The sequence below is a fragment of the Bos indicus genome, chromosome 3 (assembly GCF_029378745.1).
Source record: "Bos indicus isolate NIAB-ARS_2022 breed Sahiwal x Tharparkar chromosome 3, NIAB-ARS_B.indTharparkar_mat_pri_1.0, whole genome shotgun sequence".
Taxonomy (NCBI): Eukaryota; Metazoa; Chordata; class Mammalia; order Artiodactyla; family Bovidae; genus Bos; species Bos indicus.
In genome coordinates, this window is record NC_091762.1 from 68,059,861 (window position 1) to 68,083,518 (window position 23,658).

The 23,658-nt window shown below is 39.9% G+C and overlaps 1 protein-coding gene across 1 annotated transcript in view; it reads right to left on the reverse strand.

Annotated features, from left to right (window-relative positions):
- The window catches only part of ST6GALNAC5 (ST6 N-acetylgalactosaminide alpha-2,6-sialyltransferase 5), a 213,237-nt gene extending 191,792 nt beyond the window's left edge, over positions 1-21,445 (reverse strand). Inside the window, exons 1-2 of the mRNA XM_070786294.1 lie at positions 21,179-21,445; positions 20,123-20,350 (exon numbers count right to left, since the gene is read on the reverse strand). Of these exons, the coding sequence (XP_070642395.1) occupies positions 20,123-20,350; positions 21,179-21,193 (243 nt within the window). The 5' untranslated portion in view covers positions 21,194-21,445. The remainder of the gene's footprint in view (positions 1-20,122; positions 20,351-21,178) is intronic.
- Between the last annotated feature and the right edge of the window lie 2,213 nt (positions 21,446-23,658).

Genomic DNA, 23,658 nt, shown 5'->3' on the forward strand with positions numbered 1-23,658 from the left:
GCAGGAGGAGAAAGGGATGACAGAGGATGAGATGGTTGGATGGCATCACCGACTCGACGGACATGAGTTTGAGTAAACTCCGGGAGTTGGTGATGGACAGGGAGGCCTGGCGTGCTGCGATTCATGGGGTCACAAAGAGTCAGACACGACTGAGCAACTGAACTAAACTGAACTGAAGTAACTCATAGAAATAAAAAGTGGATTAAGATTAGATCAATCCTAAAGGAAATCAACCCTGAATATTCACTGGAAGGACTGATGCTGAAGCTAAAGCTCCAGTACTTTGGCGACCTCATGTGAAGAGCTGACTCATTGGAAAAGCCCCTGATGCTGGGAAAGATTGAGGGCAGGAGGAGAAGGGGACAATAGAGCGTGAGATGGTTGGATGGCATCACTGACTCAATGGACAGAAGTTTCAGCCAACTCAGGAAGATAATGATAGACAGAGAAGTCTGGAGTGCTGCAGTACATTGGGTCGCAAAGAGTCGGACACGACTTAGCAACTAAACAACAAAAGGGAATGGGGAGAGAGGAGAATGCGAGGTAACTGCTAATGTGTATGGGGTTTCTTTAGGGATGATGAAAATGTTCTAAAATTAGATTGTGGTATTGATGGCACAAGTGTGTGAGTATGCTAAAGACCACTGGATTGCAAACTTTAAAATGATGGATTATATGTATGATCAAATCTGTTATTAAAAATCAAATCAGATGGAGACACACTTATTGAACAGTTGCTTTATTGTCTGTCTTTTCTAAATATATTGGGAGCTCCAAGTTTGAGTTCTACTGCATCTCCCTAGTTCTACATGCACCTAGCTGAGAGAGTAGAAATAAAAATTTTGTCACCCAGGGACTTTTTTAATAGCCAACTTGAAAGCATCTAAGAATGTCAGCTAGGCAAGGAATTAGGAAGTCGATCCACTTACCTATTCCAATTGAAAAAGTGATTTATATGTATATTCCAGCCAAAAGAGATAAAAACAAATCAATACAAGAAGAAGAAAGTTGGGGCAAAAATCATGGGAATCTTCCTTATCTGATTTAAGTTGAAAGTTAGAAATCCAGTTATGGACTATGTTTTCTTGTGAGTTCTTTGGTTTGGGGTAAGGTTGTCCTTAAACTTCTTCCTTAGTTATTGCACTTAATATTTTTATCCCAGTCATAGGACTAGATCTTTTATTATTATTTTTTAACTCTATGCCTTAGATGAAATCTCTTGCCATGTTTGATGACTGTCTAAATTAATTACTGATACTGTTCTATTCCAACACTACTAAAATTTTTTACATGACTGGGACACTGTGCTAACAGAATGATTAAATAAAAGTACTTTCACTTTCCACAAATAGAAGTCTGCATAATAAAGAATTTTATTGGAAAGACTTAATATTATTTGCTGCCAACCTCTCTATATAATCTTCCACTTTCCCACTTGTGAATATCTTTTAATTATGTTTCAATTGATACATATGGTATAAACTCATCTATGTAAAAATAATATATGTAGAGAAAAGACCTTAAAGAAACATTCCAAAGTTTTTACAATGGTTATGCCATCTATAGTTTAAAAAAGTCCCTTCAGATTTTTATTTTATCCTTCTACTTTTCTGTATTTCTAAATTAACCATAATAACCATATATTTATTTAAAAAATAATACCTCAAAATTTGCCACTAAGTACTCAGATAACAAAATTCCTAAAAAAAAGTTGAATAAAATGTTTTAAAATCTTGTTTAATTAGTTCAGTTCAGTTCAGCTGCTCAGTTGTGTCCAACTGTTTGCGACCTCATGGACCGCAGCATGCCAGGCTTCCCTGTCCATCACCAACTCCTGGAGCTTGCTCAAACTCATGTCCATCAAGTTGGTGATGCCATCCAACCATCTCATTCTCTGTCGTCCTCTACTCCTCCTGCCTTCAATCTTTCCCAACATCAGGGTCTTTTCCAATGAGTCAGTTCTTCACATCAGAAGAACTATTGGGGTTTCAGGTTAACAAAAAAGTAAGGGAAGTGCCCAGAGTTTGAAAATGAAGCCAGAGTACAAATCGAGCATGATGAGTGGGCACTGAAGACAGCTGCTACTCTAAGAGTAACAGCTGGTCCCTTCACTTAGAGCCTTGGATTTCAGCATCCATGTGGAGGGACAGAAGGTACAGCTTGAGGATGAGCAAGAAAGAGGAACCCCAAGGCTATTACCTTCATGAAAAGAGTAAACTAGAAAAAGAAAATATACTCAGTGCAGGAAAAGTATAAGAAAACCTGTCTGTTCTGTCTTTGACTCTGGATCATGGAAAAAGGAAGAGAGTTCCAGAAAAATATCTATTTCTGCTTTAGTGACTATGCCATAGCCTTTGACTGTGTGGATCACAATAAACTGTGGAAAATTCTGAAAGAGATGGGAATACCAGACCACCTGACCTGCCTCTTGAGAAACCTATATGCAGGTCAGGAAGCAACAGTTAGAACTGGACATGGAATACCAGACTGGTTCCAAATAGGAAAAGGAGTACGTCAAGGCTGTATATTGTCACCCTGCTTATTTAACTTCTCTGCAGGTTACACCATGAGAAATGCTGGGCTGGGAGAAACACAAGCTGGAATCAAGATTGCCGGGAGAAATATCAATAACCTCAGATATGCAGATGACAGCACCCTTATGGCAGAAAGTGAAGAGGAACTAAAAAGCCTCTTGATGAAAGTGAAAGAGTAGAGTGAAAAAGTTGGCTTAAAACTCAACATTCAGAAAACGAAGATCATGGCATCTGGTCCCATCACTTCATGGCAAATAGATGGGGAAACAGTGGAAACAGTGTCAGACTTTATTTTTTTGGGCTCCAAAATCACTGATCACTGCAGATGATGATTGCAGCCACAAAATTAAAAGACGCTTACTCCTTGGAAGGAAAGTTATGACCAACCTAGATAGCATATTCAAAAGCAGACATTACTTTGCCAACAAAGGTCCGTCTAGTCAAGGCTATGGTTTTTCCAGTGGTCATGTATGGATGTAAGAGTTGGACTGTGAAGAAAGCTGAGCGCCGAAGAATTGATGCTTTTGAACTGTGGCGTTGGAGAAGACTCCTGAGAGTCCCTTGGACTGCAAGGAGATCCAACCAGTCCATTCTAAAGGAGATCAGTTCTGGGTGTTCATTTGAAGGACTGATGCTGAAGTTGAAACTCCAGTACTTTGGCCACCTCATGCAAAGAGTTGACTCATTGGAAAAGACCCTGATGCTGGGAGGGATTGGGGGCAGGAGGAGAAGGGGACAACAGAGGATGAGATGGCTGGATGGCGTCACCGACTCAATGACATGAGTTTGAGTAAACTCCAGGAGTTGGTGATGGACAGGGAGGCCTGGAGTGCTGCGATTCGTGGGGTTGCAAAGAGTCGGACATGACTGAGCGACTGAACTGAACTGAAGAGGGTAAACAATCTTTCTTAAGAATTCATAAAAAGCACATAGATTTTCAGTTTACATTCACACCACTGACATGTGCAGGTCAGACTTACTACAAAGTGGTATTTCTTAGTTGGTATGGCCCCCAGGAGCTTGGCAGAAGCAAATGAAAGCTTTCTTTGGAGGAATATGCTTTAACTTAGGTCACTAAGAATTTCCACAAATATAATCCAGATGAACATGGAGTCACAATAAACATCCACATCCACAGAACCACAAACAAAACATATAAATAAATGTTTTCTTGAATGAAATCAGCACAAAATGAAAAATCATACTTAGACTTCCAAAGATTTAAGATATTGGAGGTATCAGATGTGGAAATAAAAATGTATGTAAGGAAGAAGACACTATGAAGAAAGACCAAGATAATGTGGAGGAAAAAATAATCTAGAAATGTTGAATAAAATGATTAAAATAAAATGTGTGGGGGAAAACACTTGATGAGTGAGTTAAATAACAGATTAGACATAGCTGGGTAGAATATAAACTAGAAAATCAGAAAAAAATTAGAATGCAGCATAGGCAAATAAACAAAGCATTACAAAGAGATAGAATGAAGGAGAGATCCTATAAACAGATAATGGTTTAGACTGCCTAAAAAGTAATGACAACAAGTCTGATGGCAAACAGCTCAATATCAAAATGAGAGGGAGAAAACATAGGAATTAGGCCTTCAAAATACTGAGAGAGAAAATAACTAGTGATTTTGAATTGTATTCTGTTTCCAGAGTGTAAGCAAAGATATTTTCAGAAAAACTAAAACACTGTTTACTACCAACAGAACCTCATCAGCATAACTTCTAAAAAATTTATTTTAGGAAGAAGGATAATGGAAATCTAACTTGCAAGAATAAATGATGAGTGAAAAAATGGTAATATGCAGATAAATTTAAATAAACATTGATTATCTGAAACAATGACATTAATAATGCTAATATCCAATTTGTTAGGCTTAAAAAAGAGAAAATACTTCAATATAATAGTAAGACTACTGTTCAGGTTGCCCAGAGTTAGTGTTCCAATGTCTTTGAATTATCTGGAATGAGGGTAAAAATAACTTATGATTTTGGTAAGTATTCTTAAAATTTCAAGAATAACATTGAAAGAATAGAAATTGAGTATAAATTCCAAGCCAGTGTAAGTTAAAAATGGAATAAGAAAGACAACCTCCTCTCCCTCCCACACAAAATCCTCCACCCATCCAGAGGAAGGGGGAAAAAGAGAAGGAAAAAAAAGCATAGAAAAAGAGATAAATAAGCCAATGTTTAAGTGAAGTTTAAAAAAAAAAACTCCAGTATATCAGTAATATATATACATATATATATAAAATCACAATAAATGTAAATGAACTAAATTTAGCTCTTAAAGGAAAATAATTATAAATTTAGATTAAAAATTAATTTCAGCTATATGCTATTCATACAGGATACACAGTATTACCCTTAATATCACATGAGAGTGATATTTAGACATGAGAGTCTGGGCCCTATGCCTCAACATCTTGCAACTCAAAATGTGGTTCTTGGGCCAGTAGCTGCATGGAGTGCTTGTTAGAAATGCGGATTCTCAGGCCCATACTCAGACCTTAAGATTCAAATCTGCATTTTAATAAGATTCTCAGGTGATTCATATATATATAGATTAATGCTTGAGAAGCACTGCTTCAAGGGCACAGCAAGTAACAGACAAGGCACAAACTGTATCAAAGTCCACCTGGACTCCTCTCTCATTGTCACAGCAACATCCATAATTGTAAACATCCAATCTTATATCTAGCATTGTCCAGTCCCCAGAAAAAGTGTTTCTCCATATTTCTTGTGCTCTACCCATGAAACAAAAGTCACTGTGTTCAAATGTCATGAAGATACATGAGTTGTACTGCTGCTGAGGTGGAGCTTATCACTGCTGCAGTGTGTGTGGTCTGGAGGGCAGGGGGAAGGAAGCAGAAGTAAAATTTTAAATTGAGATAAAAGAGAACATATGAAAAAGAGCCTCAAGGAGAGAAAAAAAAACTGAAAAAAAAAAAGGTGGAAATAACCCACGTGTCAATCAAAAGATGAGTGGATAAACAAAATGTAGCTTAGCCATAAAATGGATATTATTCAGCAATGAAAGGGAACAAAGTTCTGATCCACGCTAAAACATGGGAAAAAAGATTATGCCAAGTGAAATGTCAGACATAAAATGAGGAATACTGATTGAACTCCACTTTATGAAATATGTAAAATAAGCAAATTCATAGAGACAGACAGAAAGTAGAATGGAGATTACCAGGGCCTGGAGGGAGGGAAGAATGGGGAGTTATTGCATAATGGTTACTGAGTCTGTTTGGGGTAATGAAAAATTTTGAAAATAGTTATGATGATCAACATTACTGTGGATTACTTAAAATGCCACAGAATTGTAGACTTAAAAATGGTTAAAGTGCCAAATTTTATGTTATATATAAGTCGCCACAATAAAAACATTTTAAAAAGTGGATTAGACAGATACAGAGAACAAACTAGTGTTACCAGTGGGGAGTGGATAGGGGAAGGGGCAAGAAGAGGTAGGAGAGTAAGAGACCCAAACTGTTATGTATAAAATAAGCTATAAGGATATATTGTACAACACAGGGGATATAGCCAATATCTTATATACATTTATAAAATATCTAAAAGTATTACAATGAATACAATATTTATAAAATAAATATTCTATTTATTTATAAAAAATAGAGTATAACCTTTAAAAACTGTGAATCACTGTATGGTACACCTATAACATATAATGTTGTACAGCAACTACACTTCAATAAAAGAAAAATTAAGTAGGTGTCTTGTAAACAACTACAAAACAAAAAAAGTGGGTCAAAAAATTTTAGTGATGCTTCAATCTAAAGGATAAAGGAAACAGTTCAGGCACCAAAGGACTGATTTCATAAAGAGCTTACTGGCAAAGATCTTATGTTCTCCGATTCATCCCTTTACTTGGAAGCCACCAAACCAAGATGTATAAAATACATCCCCTGCCAGTTGGCTGTCATGGAAAAGGCAGGCCCTGATGTCTTTACTGACATAATTATTCTACCCATGGACTGAAAGAATAATGAGGAGTTATGAAATTATGCCAAAGTCAAGAAATAACATTTAGCATGTATTTTAAAAATGTGAAAAAGAGTAGCTCAAAGACATTGAGTACTAAAAAAAAAAAAAGTCAAGAAGAATAGTCATAGAATTCAACGGTTAGCTTAAAATAAGATAAAGGAATTAAAATGTTGTATAAAACTAGAAGATAAAAAAGAAATACAGAAAACTTTGCTAATTAAGAAGGTGATATAATTATTTGTGCTGTAAATTTTCTTTTTAGGAAAGACACTTATGTCAAATTAAACTTGTATAAGGACAAGCAATTCAAACTGTAATATATACAGACAGGGAATTAAATGCTGAGTGGAAGACCAGAAAATAAAGGCTAAAATGAGATGAAAATCTGGAAAAGGAACACTCACTGACTACAAAGATGACAATCATCTCTGAGTCCTGGAAGCTCATAAGAGTTTGCCACCAGCTATGCCCCCAAAATAGCAACTGATGGATTGAAGGGAATTTAGAAAGAAAGTGACCAGAAGAGCTAAGGGACTGTTGTGAATGATGCATTAAACTGAAAAATCCTGGAACACATTTTGTAACTGAGCAAACAAGCAGAGGAGGAAAGCATCACCACAAGTAAAAAGTGGGGGAGAATTGTAGACAAGGAAAGAAAAATGTGTTTAGGGAATTCTCTGGTGGCCCAGTAGTTACAAGGCCATACTTTCAGTGCCAAGGGCATGGGTTTAAATCCTTAGTCAGGGAGTCAGGGAACTAAGATCCCACAAGCTCCGCCAAAAAAAAAAAAAAGTGTTTATACCCTAGTAAGGGATGTACATATCTTCAGGATTAATAAGTGGAGAACTTAGCACAAATATCAAGACATATTTACTAATTATTCCAACTTTAATTGGAATATATTTGGGTTTTAAGCTATTAAAAGAAATATCTTTAGCTAGGATCTAACGTATAGCTCATGTCCTTTACTATACCACCAATCATATCGTATTGTAAAACTATATACATATAGACCCATAAAGGTTTCCCTGGTCACTCAGCTGGTAAAGAATCCGCCTGCAATGCAGGAGACATTCCTGGGTCAGGAAGGTTCCCTGGAGAAGAGCTAGGCTACCCACTCCAGCATTTATGGGCTTCCCTGGTGGCTCAGACAATAAAGAATCCACCTGCCTTGTGGGAGACCTGGGTTCAGTCTCTGGGTTGGGAAGATAGTCTGGAGGAGGGCATGGCAAACCACTCTAGTGTTCTTGCCTGGAGAATCTCATGAACAGAGGAGCCTGGAAGACTACAGTCCATGGGGTCACAAAGAGTCAGACACTACTGAGCGACTAAGCACAGCACACAGACCCATATATAGACTAATTGGAAAAGACCCTGATGCTGGGAAAGATTGAAGGCAGGAGGAGAGGGGAACAATAGAGCATCAGATGGTTGGATGGCATCACTGACTCAATGGACAAGAATTTGAACAAACTCTGGGAGATGGTTAAGGACAAGAAAGCCTGGCGTGCTGCAGTCCATGGGATCACAAAGAGTCGGACACGACTTAGCGACAGAACAACAAAAGACTCATGTACCTAACATATATGAATTAAAAGCAGGGAAGAAGTACATTAAAATGTCACAGATACATATATTTGATATATATGGGAAAATGTGTAAGGAAATATATTAAATTACCAACAGTAATTGGTAGTACGTTTATGAATAAATCTTTTCTTGCCGTTTTGAGAAACAGAGAAGATATGCATTGACAACTGGGTGGGGGTAAAGTAAGCTTTCCAGAAATAACATTTTGCCTCTTTTCTCTCGTTTCTTTTTCAACAGGCGATTGTGGGGATGATGCAGAAGAAGCTTTTCTCAGAGAGAAGGCATTCTATGCTCTCAAATACAGTCTGGAGGTATAGTTTTCATGAGATGGTACTGAATTTTGGTGTTAACTGGTTGGCAGAATATCCTGAAGATTCAGCTCTGCCCCTGCTTCCATCCTTTACACCTTCTAAAGTGTGAAACACCATCAGGATACTCTGTGGACCCATTAAGAATGGTCTTCCACTTGGAAGATCAGTTATTAAGTTGAGATTAATAACTCTCTTGGGGACCTGAGCTGCTCATCTTAGCAGGCAACCACAGTGCTCATTTCAGGGAAAAAAATAGACAGTTGTGATTCTTGGTCACAGGAACTTAACGTTAGATGGATTCCTTGTCCATTGATGTTTCTGTTCTGTTACAACACAGCACATCAAATCACACTCAATATAATAAGTTCAAACAACTGTGACTCCTTCATAGACACTGCAGAACCCATGATAAACCACCCTAATCATCTTTCTGGAACCCAATCAGTATTTCATGTCTGTATGGTCAGGAGGAGTTCACCTTTGATAACAGGGAAGAAGCAACTGGTCTTATTTTTCACTCTGGTCTTTATTCCTGGTCCTGGACTTAGTTATTTCATCTTTATACTTCACTACTGAAGGTTCATCCAGTCAGGATACCCTGTTCTCTTATAATGGCTTTCTCTGATTTTTATTTCTGAACTTTTGGGTTAAAACACTTCAAATTTGAAACAGAGCCAAAAACCACATACAGTTGTTAGGAAGAGTGATGGGCACAATTCTTTAAGGGATTCATTATGGCTTGAGTATCAAGGTTAAGCTTCTTTTTCTTTGGTAGTGGGGAACACATACAGATTCCTATAATCCCTTTTCCACGTTCCAGAAAACAAGTAGAATATCATCACCACTTCTAGCACTTTGTTCAAAACCTGCAACAAGAGGAACAAAAATGGAATGATCCAGCTTTATGATTTGCACTACAGAATGGAAGTATGTACTCCTTAGGTAATGGGAGACAACTTGGAAATCCCTGATGGCAGCCTGGCAGGTGCGACATTGCTGAGTAACTCCAAATATGAGCCCGATAAAACTAGAACTCATTCAGATGTGTGTATTTTTTGCTTCCAACCAAATGTTTTCAAATGAATTAGGAATCAGACCCCCTTGACACATTTTTTTTCCTTCTGATGCATGGGAAATAGAATCTTTACTTTTCTTAGAAGTTGTTAACGAACTTAAGTGATTAAAAAAAATGCCAATTGCTCTCTAACTATGGGAATGAAAGGAGAGGAGACTACCTTCCACCCCATATTTCAAACAGATTTACACCTGGTGACATTTATTATGCAACAAAAGTCTCCTATGACAAGGTTATTCTAGGGTAAATTCTCTCCTTATAGAACTGTTACCTAATAAAAAGTCTTCATCACATGTATTCCACACCCCACTGGCTCTGCTGCAGGTGGAGGGTTTAATTCTTGTCATTCATTGCCAGTGTGCATGATGGAATCTCCATGAACAGCTTGCTTCAGCCTTAACCATCACACCATTGTTTTGCTCAAGTCAGTATGTGGTATTAAGATGCACAGCAAGTTTCAAAATTAGACAAAGTTGGAGTGCCATCTGGGATCATCCTCAAACTCTTTTCACTAACTTTTGAGAGGCAATCGTGAACCACAAACCTTCTGCTGTTTGAAAAGATGCACTCAGACTGTCTGAACCGACACAGTGGGGTGGGTGATCATAGAAACTTAAGGCAGGCACAAATCTTAGATCTTTTTTAAGCATCTCTCACTTAGATCACATCTACACTCTGCTAACTGGTCCCTCTTCCTATAACCTAGGACCGCTCAGACCTGTGCCACGCCAAAGCCATGATGATCCATTGAAACACATCTGGTGAAGTCATTTCTTTAATCACCCTTTGAAGACTTCCTCAAAGCTTTCAGGATAAAAAGTTAATCTCCATAACATGTAAATCTTTCTTTCCAAATCTGTGCTGTGCTTTTATGCCTGCTTATCTGTCTCTCATATATGTTAAGTTTCACAGGGTCAGGGATCATACCTTATGTGTTGCTACTTTCTGGGTCCCGAACATAATGGCAAGTCACACAATATTATTTGATAAATAAAAGAATGAACAAATCTAGCTTCACTGCCCCTTCTACAGACTAGCCTAAAAGTTACAGGGCTTTCCAAAGAGCTCATAACAAGTAAAAAGCTTGGACATGCCTACCTGCCTTTCACAATATCATTCTGCCCTCAAATAGAGGCATTCCTATTTCTCAACACCAGGTCAACCACTCTGGAAAGATCAGCAAAAGCTGCGCTGCATTTAAAGGGGAACCAGAAATTAAAGATGTGTGTGCCACAAATGTGAAGTCCTTCTGTCCCTACTTATCATTTCCGTCATTCTTATGATAAGTTTATCAGCCAGATTTGTTCAGCTCTCTTCCTATTACACATAATTAGAACAGGATTCTGTTCCCGGGTGGCTCAGATGGTAAAGCGTCTGCCTACAGTGTGGGAGACCTGGGTTCAATGCCTGGGTCTGAAAGATGGCAACTTGGAGAGAAGGAGATGGAGAAGGAAATGGCAACCCACTCCAGTATTCTTGCTTGGAAAATCCCATGGACGGTGGAACTTGGTATGCTATAGTCCATGGGGTTGCAAAGAGTTGGACATGACTGAGCGACTTTCACTTTCATTTTCTGTCCACCTAATGTTCAACAAACATTTGTTGAGTTTTGACATGTATGAGGTACAGTTTCAGATTCTGGAGATACTATGATGGATAAGTTTTGTTCCTGGCCTCAAAAAGGTGTAGTCTAGTAGGGGAAATAAGCATGCAAACAAATAATTGTAATATTTTGTTATTAGAGATGTGCACAGGATACAGAGAATATTTTAGCACTTACCAAGGTACAGTTATTGTAATATATAATTTCCTCCACTGTGATTTTCCTGTGGGTAAGGACTAGGTCCTCCCTATTTTTTCCCTCTCTGTGTCTAACACATAGTGGGCACTTACCCAATATTTGATTGACTGATATGCCATTGGCATAAAAGAATGAGCAGTTTACTCTGCATAGAGGTTGTCTCTGGGAAAACTTTAGCAAGGAGATGCTTGCACTGGGTTTTAATGGATGATTCATTCCCTATCTGGTGGAAAAAAAGGAGAAAGGGCATTCCTTAATGGAGGAAGAGCAGGTGAGTGTGAAACAGCAAGCTGTGTTCCCAGGGTGTGTGGAACCTGAGCTATGAGTTGCTGTGAGAGGTGAGGTTGGGGAGTTAGGCCACAAAGACCCCATCAGGCCTTGAGAGCCATCCTATGGAGTCTGAACATGATCCTCCAGGAAATGGGAAGCCATTGGAGGTGTGTGAAGAACATGAGCAGATCTGTAAATGAGAAATTCAGTAATGCAGTTCAGTCAGTAGAGAGGTCCCTTATGTGCAATTAATTTCCAGAATATGCTTTCTTATTTAAAAATGATTTAACTCTGCATTTCAGTCAGCCAGGGTATCTTCAGACTTGGTGAGGTTCTCAGGAACACTAAAGACATCTTCTTAGCTATTAAAAGAGAATATAATAAAAAAGATTCCTTTTCATTCTGAGCTACAACAACTATCAAGGTTCATTTTCCCTACTATGGGTAAAATGGTTTTTCTGATTTGCCTCAAGTCATTCTATCTCAGAGCAAGAAGCTCATCTCAGAATCTAGCAGGAGTCAATGGTTACCTGAAGAAACTTGGTGAACTGAATCTCTCACTGATGTTTCCTTCCCCACTGAGGAGAAGGTAATTCAGCTGAATGAGTGGTCTACTTATGACATTTTCTGCAAATAATTAAACACCACACTCCTTTTGGCTTGGTTTACTTTTTAAAGGCAAAATCTACTCTGATTTGCAAATTGTTCCAATTACATCAGTGCCATGCATTTTATGCAGTCTTTAGAGTACCCATTGCTAAGTCAGTGGTTGGTGGGAGCTCTTTTCAACTATCTAGAGGCATATGCTCATATTCATTTCAGAATAATAAGATGTTTAAATATTTATTTCTTTCCAATAACTGGATACGCCTAGGTTCTTCATTTTAATAAATTCTGTTCAAATAGCATTGAGTCGCTGCTTAGAATACACTGGCACTGAATTTCTTTTATAGGAATGATACTCATGTCAGAGACTCACTGCCACTCTGGGAAAATTGCACGACCACTCATGAGTCCCTTTTGATAATTGTGAAGTTTTTGTTCTAGCTCTAAAATTTTGAGTATGTTGAAGAGATCTGATAAGTACAAGAATGTGGAAATGAAATAGTTACAGAACTACAAATTGTGGCCTGAAAAATTGATATTTACAATATGTAGTTATTCTTTTTCAGTGACTCCAAGCAGTCATAAATGGGCTTATTTTAGAAGAAATATAAAATATTTATATAGATACACTTATGCATTCAACAAATATTTATTGATGACCCATTATATGCCAGGCTGAGAATTTAATGACAAAAAAAGAGAAAAAATTCCCCTTCTCCAAGACTTGACTGTCAAACTGGAAAAGCAGACAATTTTAGACAAAAAATGACAATAAACTAGAATTAGTGTTATCGTGGGAACCTGGTGATGAAGACAAAGCATATAGCTCAGATCCATCATGGACTACAAGTCTAGGAAGGCTTCCCTGCTGATATTCTGTCTAAATTAAGACTATCCATGCTTGTGGTTATTATTTGGGAAACTATATTGAATACAGCATGCAATAAAAATATTTATTTGTCCCAGGCCCACACTGTGAGTTTAAGACTAAAACAGTTTGAGAAGAATCTGAGTACATCTTACAAAAGCCCCCACTCCCAAATTTTTATTGACCATTTGATCATAAATTTACTGACTCACAAGGGAATTCTCTTGAATTACAAGGTATGGGTAATAATATTATTATTTAAGAAATCATCATTCCTTGTCTTTCAATATCTAAGGCCCTTCACAGCTGCTCAAAGGCTACTTAATACATGTATAGAAGCTTTTCAGAATAATTTATTGATTAATGATGGGTTTTAACCTTTCAGTCTTTTCTCATCTTTAATCTCTCTTTATCCCAGCATTTGGAGGACAGGAATTACACTGAGCTGTGGTTTGACCTTAGAGGTTATGAAAAGTCTCCTCTATAACAGATGTGTGTTTCAGGACAGATCTGATCGCAAATATTCTGTCTTGTGGCCAACACAATTATGTTAGAATTCATCATACCATGAGTTACGAGATTTGGTTTGTAAATATAATCACCATATGTTACAGAGATAGGTGAACAAGGTAACAGGGTTAGCTCCCTTCAAGAGTCCAGGGGATCCTATGCCATTCCAAAGGAGAATCATAAAGAGACTGAATATTTTGAATTTAAAATCAACCCACTTTGAAGTTGATTTAATATTCAAGTTGTTAACTATCGCTGCCTGTCATCTATGTAATATATATAGAAATACACACATATATTTAAAAGGGTTAATGAATAATGGAATTTTAATTTGAAAGTTTTATAACTTCTAAGGTAATAATAGTATTTAACCAATTTTATAGATGGGAAAGATCACAGAAATTGACTCCTTTTTAGTGCCACTGCCTTGATTTACTGTTTCTTGGTTTCATATTATTATTCAGCACTTGCTTTTTTATTAACCTTTCTTACTTCTTTGTCTTTTCTTTCCAATTAGATTAAAAAGGTTCTTTGAGGGTAGGGACTGTGTTCTTCTTCCAGAATTCCCTGTAATTTTGCAACTATTAGGCCTTCAGTGAATATTTACTAAGGGCTGTGAGTAGTTCAAAACCCAGAAACAAATTAGCTACAGAACTACACATTGTGATGATTAAAAACATTTCAGATGATGATTCTCAAACTTTAATATGCACGATAATAAGGGAAGCCTATTAAATTGGTAGATTCCCAAATCTTATTCCCAAAGAGTCTTTTGTTTTAAATCATTTCTTCTTCCTTTCCATTATCATTATTAGGTGGAGCAATAGTAAATCAAATTTAGGAAAGACACGACATACCTGGGCCTGAGACTGCCCTGATGTTTCTTGTAGAGAAAGGACTTGACGTAAGGTACCCCCAATACACCCTGCTTTCTTCTTTCCTTCCATAAATACTTATTGTATACTGCAATGGCCAAGCATTAGGCCTGAAGTTAAACTGTTCAGCAAGAGGTATAAATATTTGCTGTCACAGCACTTAGATTGTACTTGGGGGGAGGGCAGACAAGACACAAATAAACTTTCAGTTTATTTCAGATATTGTTAAGTATTACTAGGGAAATAAAACAGGCTGGTAAAATAGAGAACGACTGTTGAGAAGGGGGCTATTTAAAGAGTTTGATACCCAAGAAGATTATATGTGATCTGAGGACTAAATGGTCAGAAGGAATCAACCATGCAAAAGATCTTGAGCGAGAGCTTTCCAGGGAGATGAAATAGCCAGTGCAAAGGTCCTGAGGCACAATCAGTGTGCAAGGATCAGAAAGAGGCCAGAATACCTGACACTTGAAAGGGAGCCAGGTCAGACTCATCCACTAGGTACAATCTGGGCTTTGGCATAACGGTATCTTGGGATTACTCCTATGGGAAGTTGGAGAAATACTCCTGGATCAGAATTAAGAAAGGTTAACTATTTTATTAACCTTATAAGAATACTTTTCCAGTTTAAAACAACTACATTATTGGAAATTTTTGCCAATAAAAAGCTGTGCATTTCATGATTTCTTTTAGTTGATGCTTTGTGATAACAGAGTTTTGTCATAATTGGCACTTTACATTTTATAATACTTGAACACTGCAAATGAGTCACTTTAAATTTCTTTGAGAACCAAATTATCCTTCACTGGATGCCTCAAATATTATAAAAGAGTCTAATGAATGATATAAACTTATATCTGGAATGTATATACCTCTCTAAAAAAAGAATTCTTATGCCATAATTTCAAAGTAAGTTATATGGCACATACCTTTTTAGTGAGAGAGGAGAGTGAAAAAGTTGGCTTAAAACTCAACATTCAGAAAACTAAGCTTGTGGCAACTGGTCCCATCACTTTATGGCAAATAGGTGAGGAAACAATAGAAACAGTGACAGACTTTATTTTGGGGGGCTCCAAAATCATTGCAGATGGTGATTTCAGCCATGAAATTAAAAGATGCTTGCTCCTTGAAAAAAAGCTATGACCAACCTACACAGTATATTAAAAAGCAGAGACATTACTTTGCCAACAAAGGTCCATCTAGTCAAGGGTATGATTTTTCCAGTAGTCATGTATGGATCTGAGAGTTGGACTATAAAGAAAGCTGAGCACCGAAGAACTGATGCTTTTGAACTGTGGTGTTGGAGAAGACTCTTGAGAGCCCCTTGGATTGCAAGGAGATCCAACCAGTCCATCCTAGAGGAAATCAGTCCTGAATATTCATTGGAAGGACTGATGCTGAAGCTGAAACTCCAATACTTTGGCCACCTGATGCGAAGAAGTGACTCATTGGAAAAGACCCTGATGATGGGCAAGATTGAAGGCAGGAGGAGAATGGGATACCAGAGGATGAGATGGTTGGATGGCATCACCAACTCGATGGACATGAGTTTGAGTAAGCTCCAGGAGTTGGTGATGGACAGGGGAGCCTGGTGTGCTGCCGTCCATGGGGGTCACAAAGAGTCAGAACTGAACCTTTTTTTCCAGTTTTGAATTCTTTTTTCAACTCTTGCGTTGATTTGTCTTAGCATTCCAACTGGACAGCTACTGATTAATAGTGATAGTACTATTACCTCTAAGCAGTTTGGTTTTGTCTATATAACTGAGTGCTTAAGGAAAGAAAGAACCAAGGCAAGCATGCCACTGGTACATGTAAAATCCATTCTTGCTAAAGCGAGGAGAGAGCAGCTCAGCTTCAGACCTTATGATCACTGCTCTTTATAAGCCATTTAAGCAAAGGGCAGCCCAGGTGACAAGTTGGCCTTCTGTGATAAGAGCTCCTGTTCACTGGAAGGCTTCCCTTGTTGCTCCACTGGAAATGGGAATTGGCTCACAGTTTCATTTCACAGGGTCCACCAGATGGCCAATGACTTTACCTACCCAGAGCCAATCCAGTCTGGACATAGAATGTGCTACATGCCCCCTCCCACTCTGCTGGGAGAATTGGTGCTTTCCTCTGGGGGTGGTTTGATTTAGTGTGTGTGTGTGTTTCTCTGTGTGCAAGCACACACATGTGTATTTTAGTTTGATTATACATTATGCTGCAGTTCAAAGGCTGACGTTTCCCCAAACCATGAAACTTGGCTTCTTTGCTTAGATCTGGCAGATCTGATTAGAAATCAATGGCTTCCAAAAACAGGGACCAGGAAATGCCAGGATGCAGATACAGTAGCTGCAGTAACAGACATGTAACAAGATGGAAATGAGTTAGTGGGAGATTTGTAGGGAAAAGTTTAGGGGAAGGGTTGGGAATGAAGAGAAAAAAATCTAAGGCAGAGTGAAATGGCTTCATTGTCACAAGATATTGCAAGAATCCCTCACTTACTCAGTCATACTGGAATTACAATTTCCGCTCACATCTTTTATGAAAGAGGAAGTATGGAATATGACCATGCAAAGTGATATTTTAAGCTTCTATACATATTGCTCATCACTGGCTTGACTTGCGGCATGTCTTTCAACAAAAGCACATAGTGATTTAATCTCAACAGTAATTCAGTCTGCAGCGTATAAGACAAGACTATCATCGCAGACAGGCGGTAATTTGTGAAATTCAGGTGTTGGGGATTAGGACCGCCTGTTGAATTTAATCTTGGAGTTATAATGTTAATACCATCATGTAACTGAACAAAAACACTACATATTTATCAGACTTTGGGACCTCCAGCCATGGAGATGTGAACGTTTTCCTAAGTGGTATCTGTAACCCTCTCCAGATTCAGTAAATCAATGGGAAATAGAAAGTCTGTTGGAATTCTGATTCAATATGCAGCAGCATATGGCTTGGTGGTCATCACAGTCAGGACATCCCGTAATTTTTCTAAAGCCTGATGTAAGAGTGGGGGACAAAAGCAATCAGAGCATCATCTGGCAACACAATAAGAATAGAAAAGCTTTCATTTCTTACCTTCCTCAGTATTCACTGGAAAGAAAATTCCCAGCAATAGTCTAACAAATGATTTCTACCTCTGCTTAAGCAAGACTATACATAGGAAACTCCCAAGTAAACCTAAACAGCAACTGGGAGAGAACATAAACCTTTTACATGTGTACCTTCAGAGAGCCATTGGAGATGAAACTTTGCCCAATTTCCAGTCAGTAAACAGTAGCAGTAAAGTGACTACTGGCTTCCCTGTAAAGAATCTGCCTGCCCAGTGCAGAAGACACAGGTTCGACCCCTGGGTCGGGAAGATCCCCTGAAGAAGGAAATGGCAACCCACTCCAGTATTATTGCCTGGGAAATCCCATAGACAGAGGAGCCTGGCAGCCACAGTCCAAGGGGTCGCAAAGAGTCAGACATGACTTAGTGACTAAACAACAACAAAGTGGCTACATTCTGAGCAGCTTACATTTCATTCAGTGGGACAATTGCAATGATGCCTAAAGAGAAGGCACTTGTTTTAAGATCTGCATTTGTTCCTTTGCTTGAGGCAGGGTAAACTTTTTTGAACCCTTTGGATATGGAATTTTGTGAGAAGTTGGTTTTCTATAAAACCAATTTCATTAATATTATCTACAAAGACTTTCCTGGTCACATTTATAATTCTCTGCTAAGGTCTTCCACACATATCTATCATTCACAAAACACTTTACAGTTTACAAAACCCTTTACTACAGATAATCTCAATTTCTCATATATAGTGTCCCTATCCCTTTCCCAAAAGGGCTGTTCTTCATTTTAATGAAATACAATGCTGATTCACTGAAAATGAAAACCAGTATATTAGTGTGAATAAACACTGTTTTGAAAAAGAACATGAGGGCATCATAGTTTGCCTGAGGCTACCAACATTCTTAGCTAGTGCTGGTCCAGCAGGAGCGCCCAGGAAGGGAAGTACTAGCAACATCTTCCTAAAGGTAGATCACAGCTTTCGGCAAATTTACCTTTTGACATCCCTATTAACAAAACCTTCACAAATGCTAGCCATTTACATTAAACAACAGCCATGAAAATCCACCATGTTCAATAGATTCATCATAAACACATAAACACCACATCCATCCACAGTCAGAAGTCAGTGCCCAAACTTTTCTAGGACTCAGCCCTTATGGGTTGCTTGCAGATACAAAGTATGTAATCAATCAACAAATTAAAGAGAAACAGAAGCCTTAACTGTGAAACTGACAGCTGTTTCTACTTTTGATTTTAAGATCACCAGACCCCTCCCCAGCAAATCACTTCCTAATGAAATCTCTCTCTCTTTTCTGCTCCCTGAATCCTTCCAGTGCAAGTTCCACCTTTTCAAAGAAACTTTCCTTAATCCTACCAGAGCAGAGATCTTTCTCATCTTTGTATTCCAACAATAATAACTTTATATCCAGTATTTCCCATACATTTATATTTACCGTCTATCTCTCTGTCATCTATCCATCCATTCATATTTCATGGTATGTTGTTTTTTCCCCACAGGCATTCAAAGATTTCTAAAGGTTGGGTCTTGCCTTAAACTCCTTTGTACCCTTTAACTCCTTAGCATAATACATTGCACAAGTGAGTAGAAGTATTTTGATGGTCACTTTAAAAAGTCTGACTTTTTCATGCATGACAAAAGCCACCTTTTCACACAAAAGGAGCACCTCCTAAATATTACTTTGGTTCACAACCATAAAACGTAGTAATACATAAAGCAGAACAGTTGGGTGGTTTCAAGAGGTAGCTTTATAGAGCATATATGGAATGGAATGGTGTTTTAATAAAAATATATTAACAGCTTCAGATAATGGGAAATACATTTAAACTGTATTAAAATATCTTTTTAGAATCAAGAAACTTGATTACAATTCTCCCAGAGGCTTCACACTCTGAAACCAGAGATTTATTATTCCAGGGAAAGAAAGCTCAATTTCTTAAAAATTCATCTTATTAATTATTAGCCAAGCCATGCAGCGGCTTCCCGGAAGGCACAGGAAAATAGGCCCTCAATGATGAGTTTCAAGCCAATGGAAGCTGAGTTTGTGCCTCAAGCCTTCTGCGCCTGCCTGGGCACTGCTCTCCAGGGCTGTGATAATTCAGCCCTGAGCATCTGAAGCAGTGATCAGATAGGAATCTGCGAGCCTGAGCAGCGGCCAGCAGAGGACTAGCTGCTATTTAGCTTCCGGCACCCTGTCCGAGGTAACCGCTCGGACTGGTACCCGCTCCATTCCCGGGTCTCCTCCCATTAGGGCGCGACTCGGCCGCCAAACCCGAGGCTTCAGGAATCCAGCACCCAGCAGTAGCTGTCGTTCCGGGGACGAGCGGTTCTAGTTCCAGGGACGGTTCCTGTTAGGAAATTAGGCTTTGGGGCGCACCCATCTCATTCCTGTTCCTTAAAAAACTTTGCTACCTTCTCCAAATAGAAATTCACACCAAATAGTAACTATCCCATCCCACCCCGCAGGGTCCACTCCCCCTTCCAGCCTCCGAATGGCACCTACTCACGGCGCCTCCCAGCCCCGGGGAAGGGGGCAAGCTCAGGTGTGCGGGATCCCCAGGCTGGGTGGCGGGCAGGCTGGCGAGCGAGCTGTCACCTTGTGGTCCACCACGCCGAGGTATCCGTCCAGTGGCCGCGGTCCCGCGGGGGTCTCCGGGCGCGGCGGGGGGCTGCTCTCTGCCGCCCGCCGCGAGCTGAGGGTCGCCGCTGCCTGCTGCTGCTGCTGCTGCGGGGGCCGCTCCTTCTGGCCTCCGAGGCTGCTGTACACGAGCAACAAGCTGGTGCACATGGTGGTGAGCGCTAAACACACTGCCAGACCATGGCGCTGCGGGCGGGCGGGAGAGAGCACAGGAGAGTCTGAGCGCCGACCCGGGAGGAGCGCGCCCGGCGGGGATACCAGCGCGACGGTCAGACAAGACGGGCGGGGGAGGTCGGGGTCGGGGGCTGCATGGCTCGGTTTCTACCCCGGCCGCTCACAGCCCGGGCAGAGAAGGCACAGTCCCCGGGGGTACCGCAGGGGATGCTCCCTGCGCGTCGCTGCTCTCGGCCGCCACCGCCTCCCACATCTCCTGGCAGAGGACAGGTGGTGCGCGGCGCCCCGTTACGCGAGGGACAGCGCTCCGGCGGCGGGGGCAGGGGGGGCTTGCACTTTGGGAGGGGGCCCTCTGTCCCCAGATCGGCTGCTGGAATGTCTAGCCTCTCCTTTCTGGACCCTTGGGGCTCTACCTCGGCCATCCTTGCAAGTTTGAAATAACGACAAGGAAATCAAGAAAGTCGGCAAAGGTCCCCCGCTTCCCGCCCCTCTTAGTTTTTGCCAAGCTGTTGCTTTAGGGCAATCCCCATTCCCAAACAAGACGCCCACCACTCCTAGGTTTCTCTGGCTCTCCGCTGACCGCTCGGAACTCCGGCCGGAGATCCAGGAGCCCAGCAACCCGAGTTCCCGTTCCGGCTCTGGGATTCCGAGCCTAGCAGAACTGAGGAATCGGGAGTAGACCCGGAGCAGGTGAAAAGTTCTCCCTTTGTAACGGGCGATCTAGCAGCTCAGGGTTAGGCGCCCGGGAGCTCTCCCGTGCGCCCTGGGGACGCTGCGCCCCGGGGACGCTGCGCCCCGGGATCCCGCCGATGCCCAGAGGAGTTACAACAAATGACTCACCACCAGGGTCTTCATTTTGGGCACTTCTTTTGTGCGGAATCCTTAGGCACGCGCGTCCGGGGCCACTTTTTCTTGGAGGGTTTCCATCGTGGGTGACGGGGCGGAGGCGGCTTTGATTTTCGCCCGGCGGCCAGCCTCGGCTGAGTGAGCAGGGGAGCCGCGGGACCCAGGAAGCGCCGCTGTTGCAGAGATTAGAGACAGAATTAAAACTGAACCGGACCCTCGTAGTCTCTCAGCGATCTACACAACTGCCGCCTGCCGCCGCCTGCTGGGTCCTAAAGACCTCTTCATTCCCCCCTTCCAGCCCCCAAATAGTAATCTCAGCGGAGTAGAATTTCTTGGGCGAGAGAGTTAACTGTGCCAGTATACCCACCTCTTAGTCCAAGGGCTTATTTATCTTTTATGAAGTCATCAAGTAAAAAGGAAGAGGGAATCCAGCTGGATTCTGAACATGATAGCCATTTGAAAATTTGCAAACTAATATTTCTGTTTTGTGATTTCGGTAAAAACAAGCCAACAACCGAAATGTCAATAGCTCTATTTATAGAATTTGCGTTTATGTTCTTAGCAGGGAGGAATCTGTCACGAATTTTTTTTTCAAGTAAATTAATTAATATTTCAGTTTTCCAATTGTAAGCTTTCTGATATTCTCTTCCTGCTTAATTTTACTTTTTTAAATTTAGTGATTCTCATGCAATCTTTATAGCCTCATTTTCATCCAAATTATTAAATTCATTACGTTTTAAATATTGTAATTTATTTATTTTTATCAGCTCCTTGAGGTTCCTAGTGTTCATCTAAATGATTTAAGTGTTAAGAACATTCAGCACATCATATCCACAGGATTAACTGGACCTGTAGATTCTTCTTAATTTAAATGAAAGATTTCTGGCTGCTAGAGATAAAATTGTTTACTGCTTATTTTGTAAGAATCTTAAGGCCTTTAGTGCTGTCCTTGTGTTGTTCTACTGGACTGACAGTATATAATTTCACATTTAGAACTCCAATTGAAATTTAAAAAAATAATTATTTGTTTTTTCTCAGGAAATGCATATCAATATCTTGTTTAAAGGATGATCTCCCCTTCTCCCACCCCACGTTGAATTACAAATGGCATTTGCTAAATGTCTAATTTAGTTGGAAACATATTTTTTGTGAAATTGCTCAGTGAGAATAGTTGTCTTAATGTATTACTCAATTCCTCACCTGTAGCAGTGTAATGTTAAAGATTACATTAAGATGGAAATGATCAGCAGACCAACTGAACCATAGGCACAATAAGAGCTTTCTCAAGGCCAAAGAAGGCATTACAATCCGGTTTTTAATCTTCACTAATCCATTGCTGGACTGATGATACAACAGAAACTATTTTTAACTTATGAAGCATCCTTCTATACTCAGTATTAAGAAAGTTAAAATTAGTCAGTGCAACAATGACTATTAATGCTATGTGTTTGGGGGGAAGTGAGAAACATATGGGATTTAGCCTTTCAAGGAAGAACAAAAATTTCCAAACAGTGTCCAACATTGCCAGCCTTGAAGCTATTTATTCAATTTGTGCTCTAGGCATGAATAGTACCAGTTGTTAGGGCAAAAAAAGCAGCAGCCAGAGGAGAATCTTATCGGGTCTTGGCAATTCTTTATTGGGTGGTTGCTCTTGACACTCAAATTAGGGAGACAAAGGACCATCTTGATGAATTGGCGCAAGCAGATTATCTGTGTTTCTCCAGGGCTACTTTTGAGATGCTACTAGACATGGTTTTGCATTTTTCAGAATGATTCCCCTTCCATCTAGTATGTTGCCCGGTGACCAATAAAACACTTCTAATATATTTTGCCATGCCAAACAGAGCCATCATATTTATGATTTAAGCTCATGGCAGCACGTTGGACATCTGTTACACAGTATGTCTGACCAAATTCATTAAGCTTGTGCTTTTTTTCCCCCTCTCCTGGGATAGCAGTTAGCAAGTAGCTCGATCTACTTATGAGATGACCAGGATAAATTTGAAAAATGTAATTCTGAAGTTGACTTGAATAATTTCACGGTCTCTGGCTCTCAAATATTTGATTAGATTGACGCAAAGGTTTTAGGCACTGTGGTCTGAGAGACAAATGGACAAAGGGCCTTGGGGAGGGCAGATAAAACAAGTGACAAAAGTGAGAATCCTTGTGCTGTTCAGTGTAATGATCATTTAATGATCATCTGCTATCTGGTGATTTTATATTAGGAAATTCAGAGAGGAATAAGACACAGATCCTGTTGTCTAAGAGCTCACAACCTAAGGGGTGTGTGTGTGTGTGTGTGTGTGTGTGTGTGTGTGACAAGTCTGCAAGCTGGTAATGAAAGACTGAATTAAACATATATTTGTCAAGTGCCCACCATATTAAGCATCTCCTCTAAGTACCTATTACATGCCAGACATGGGGATACCTGGATAAATAGATGACATGCTGCCCTGAAGCAACTCACAGCCTAT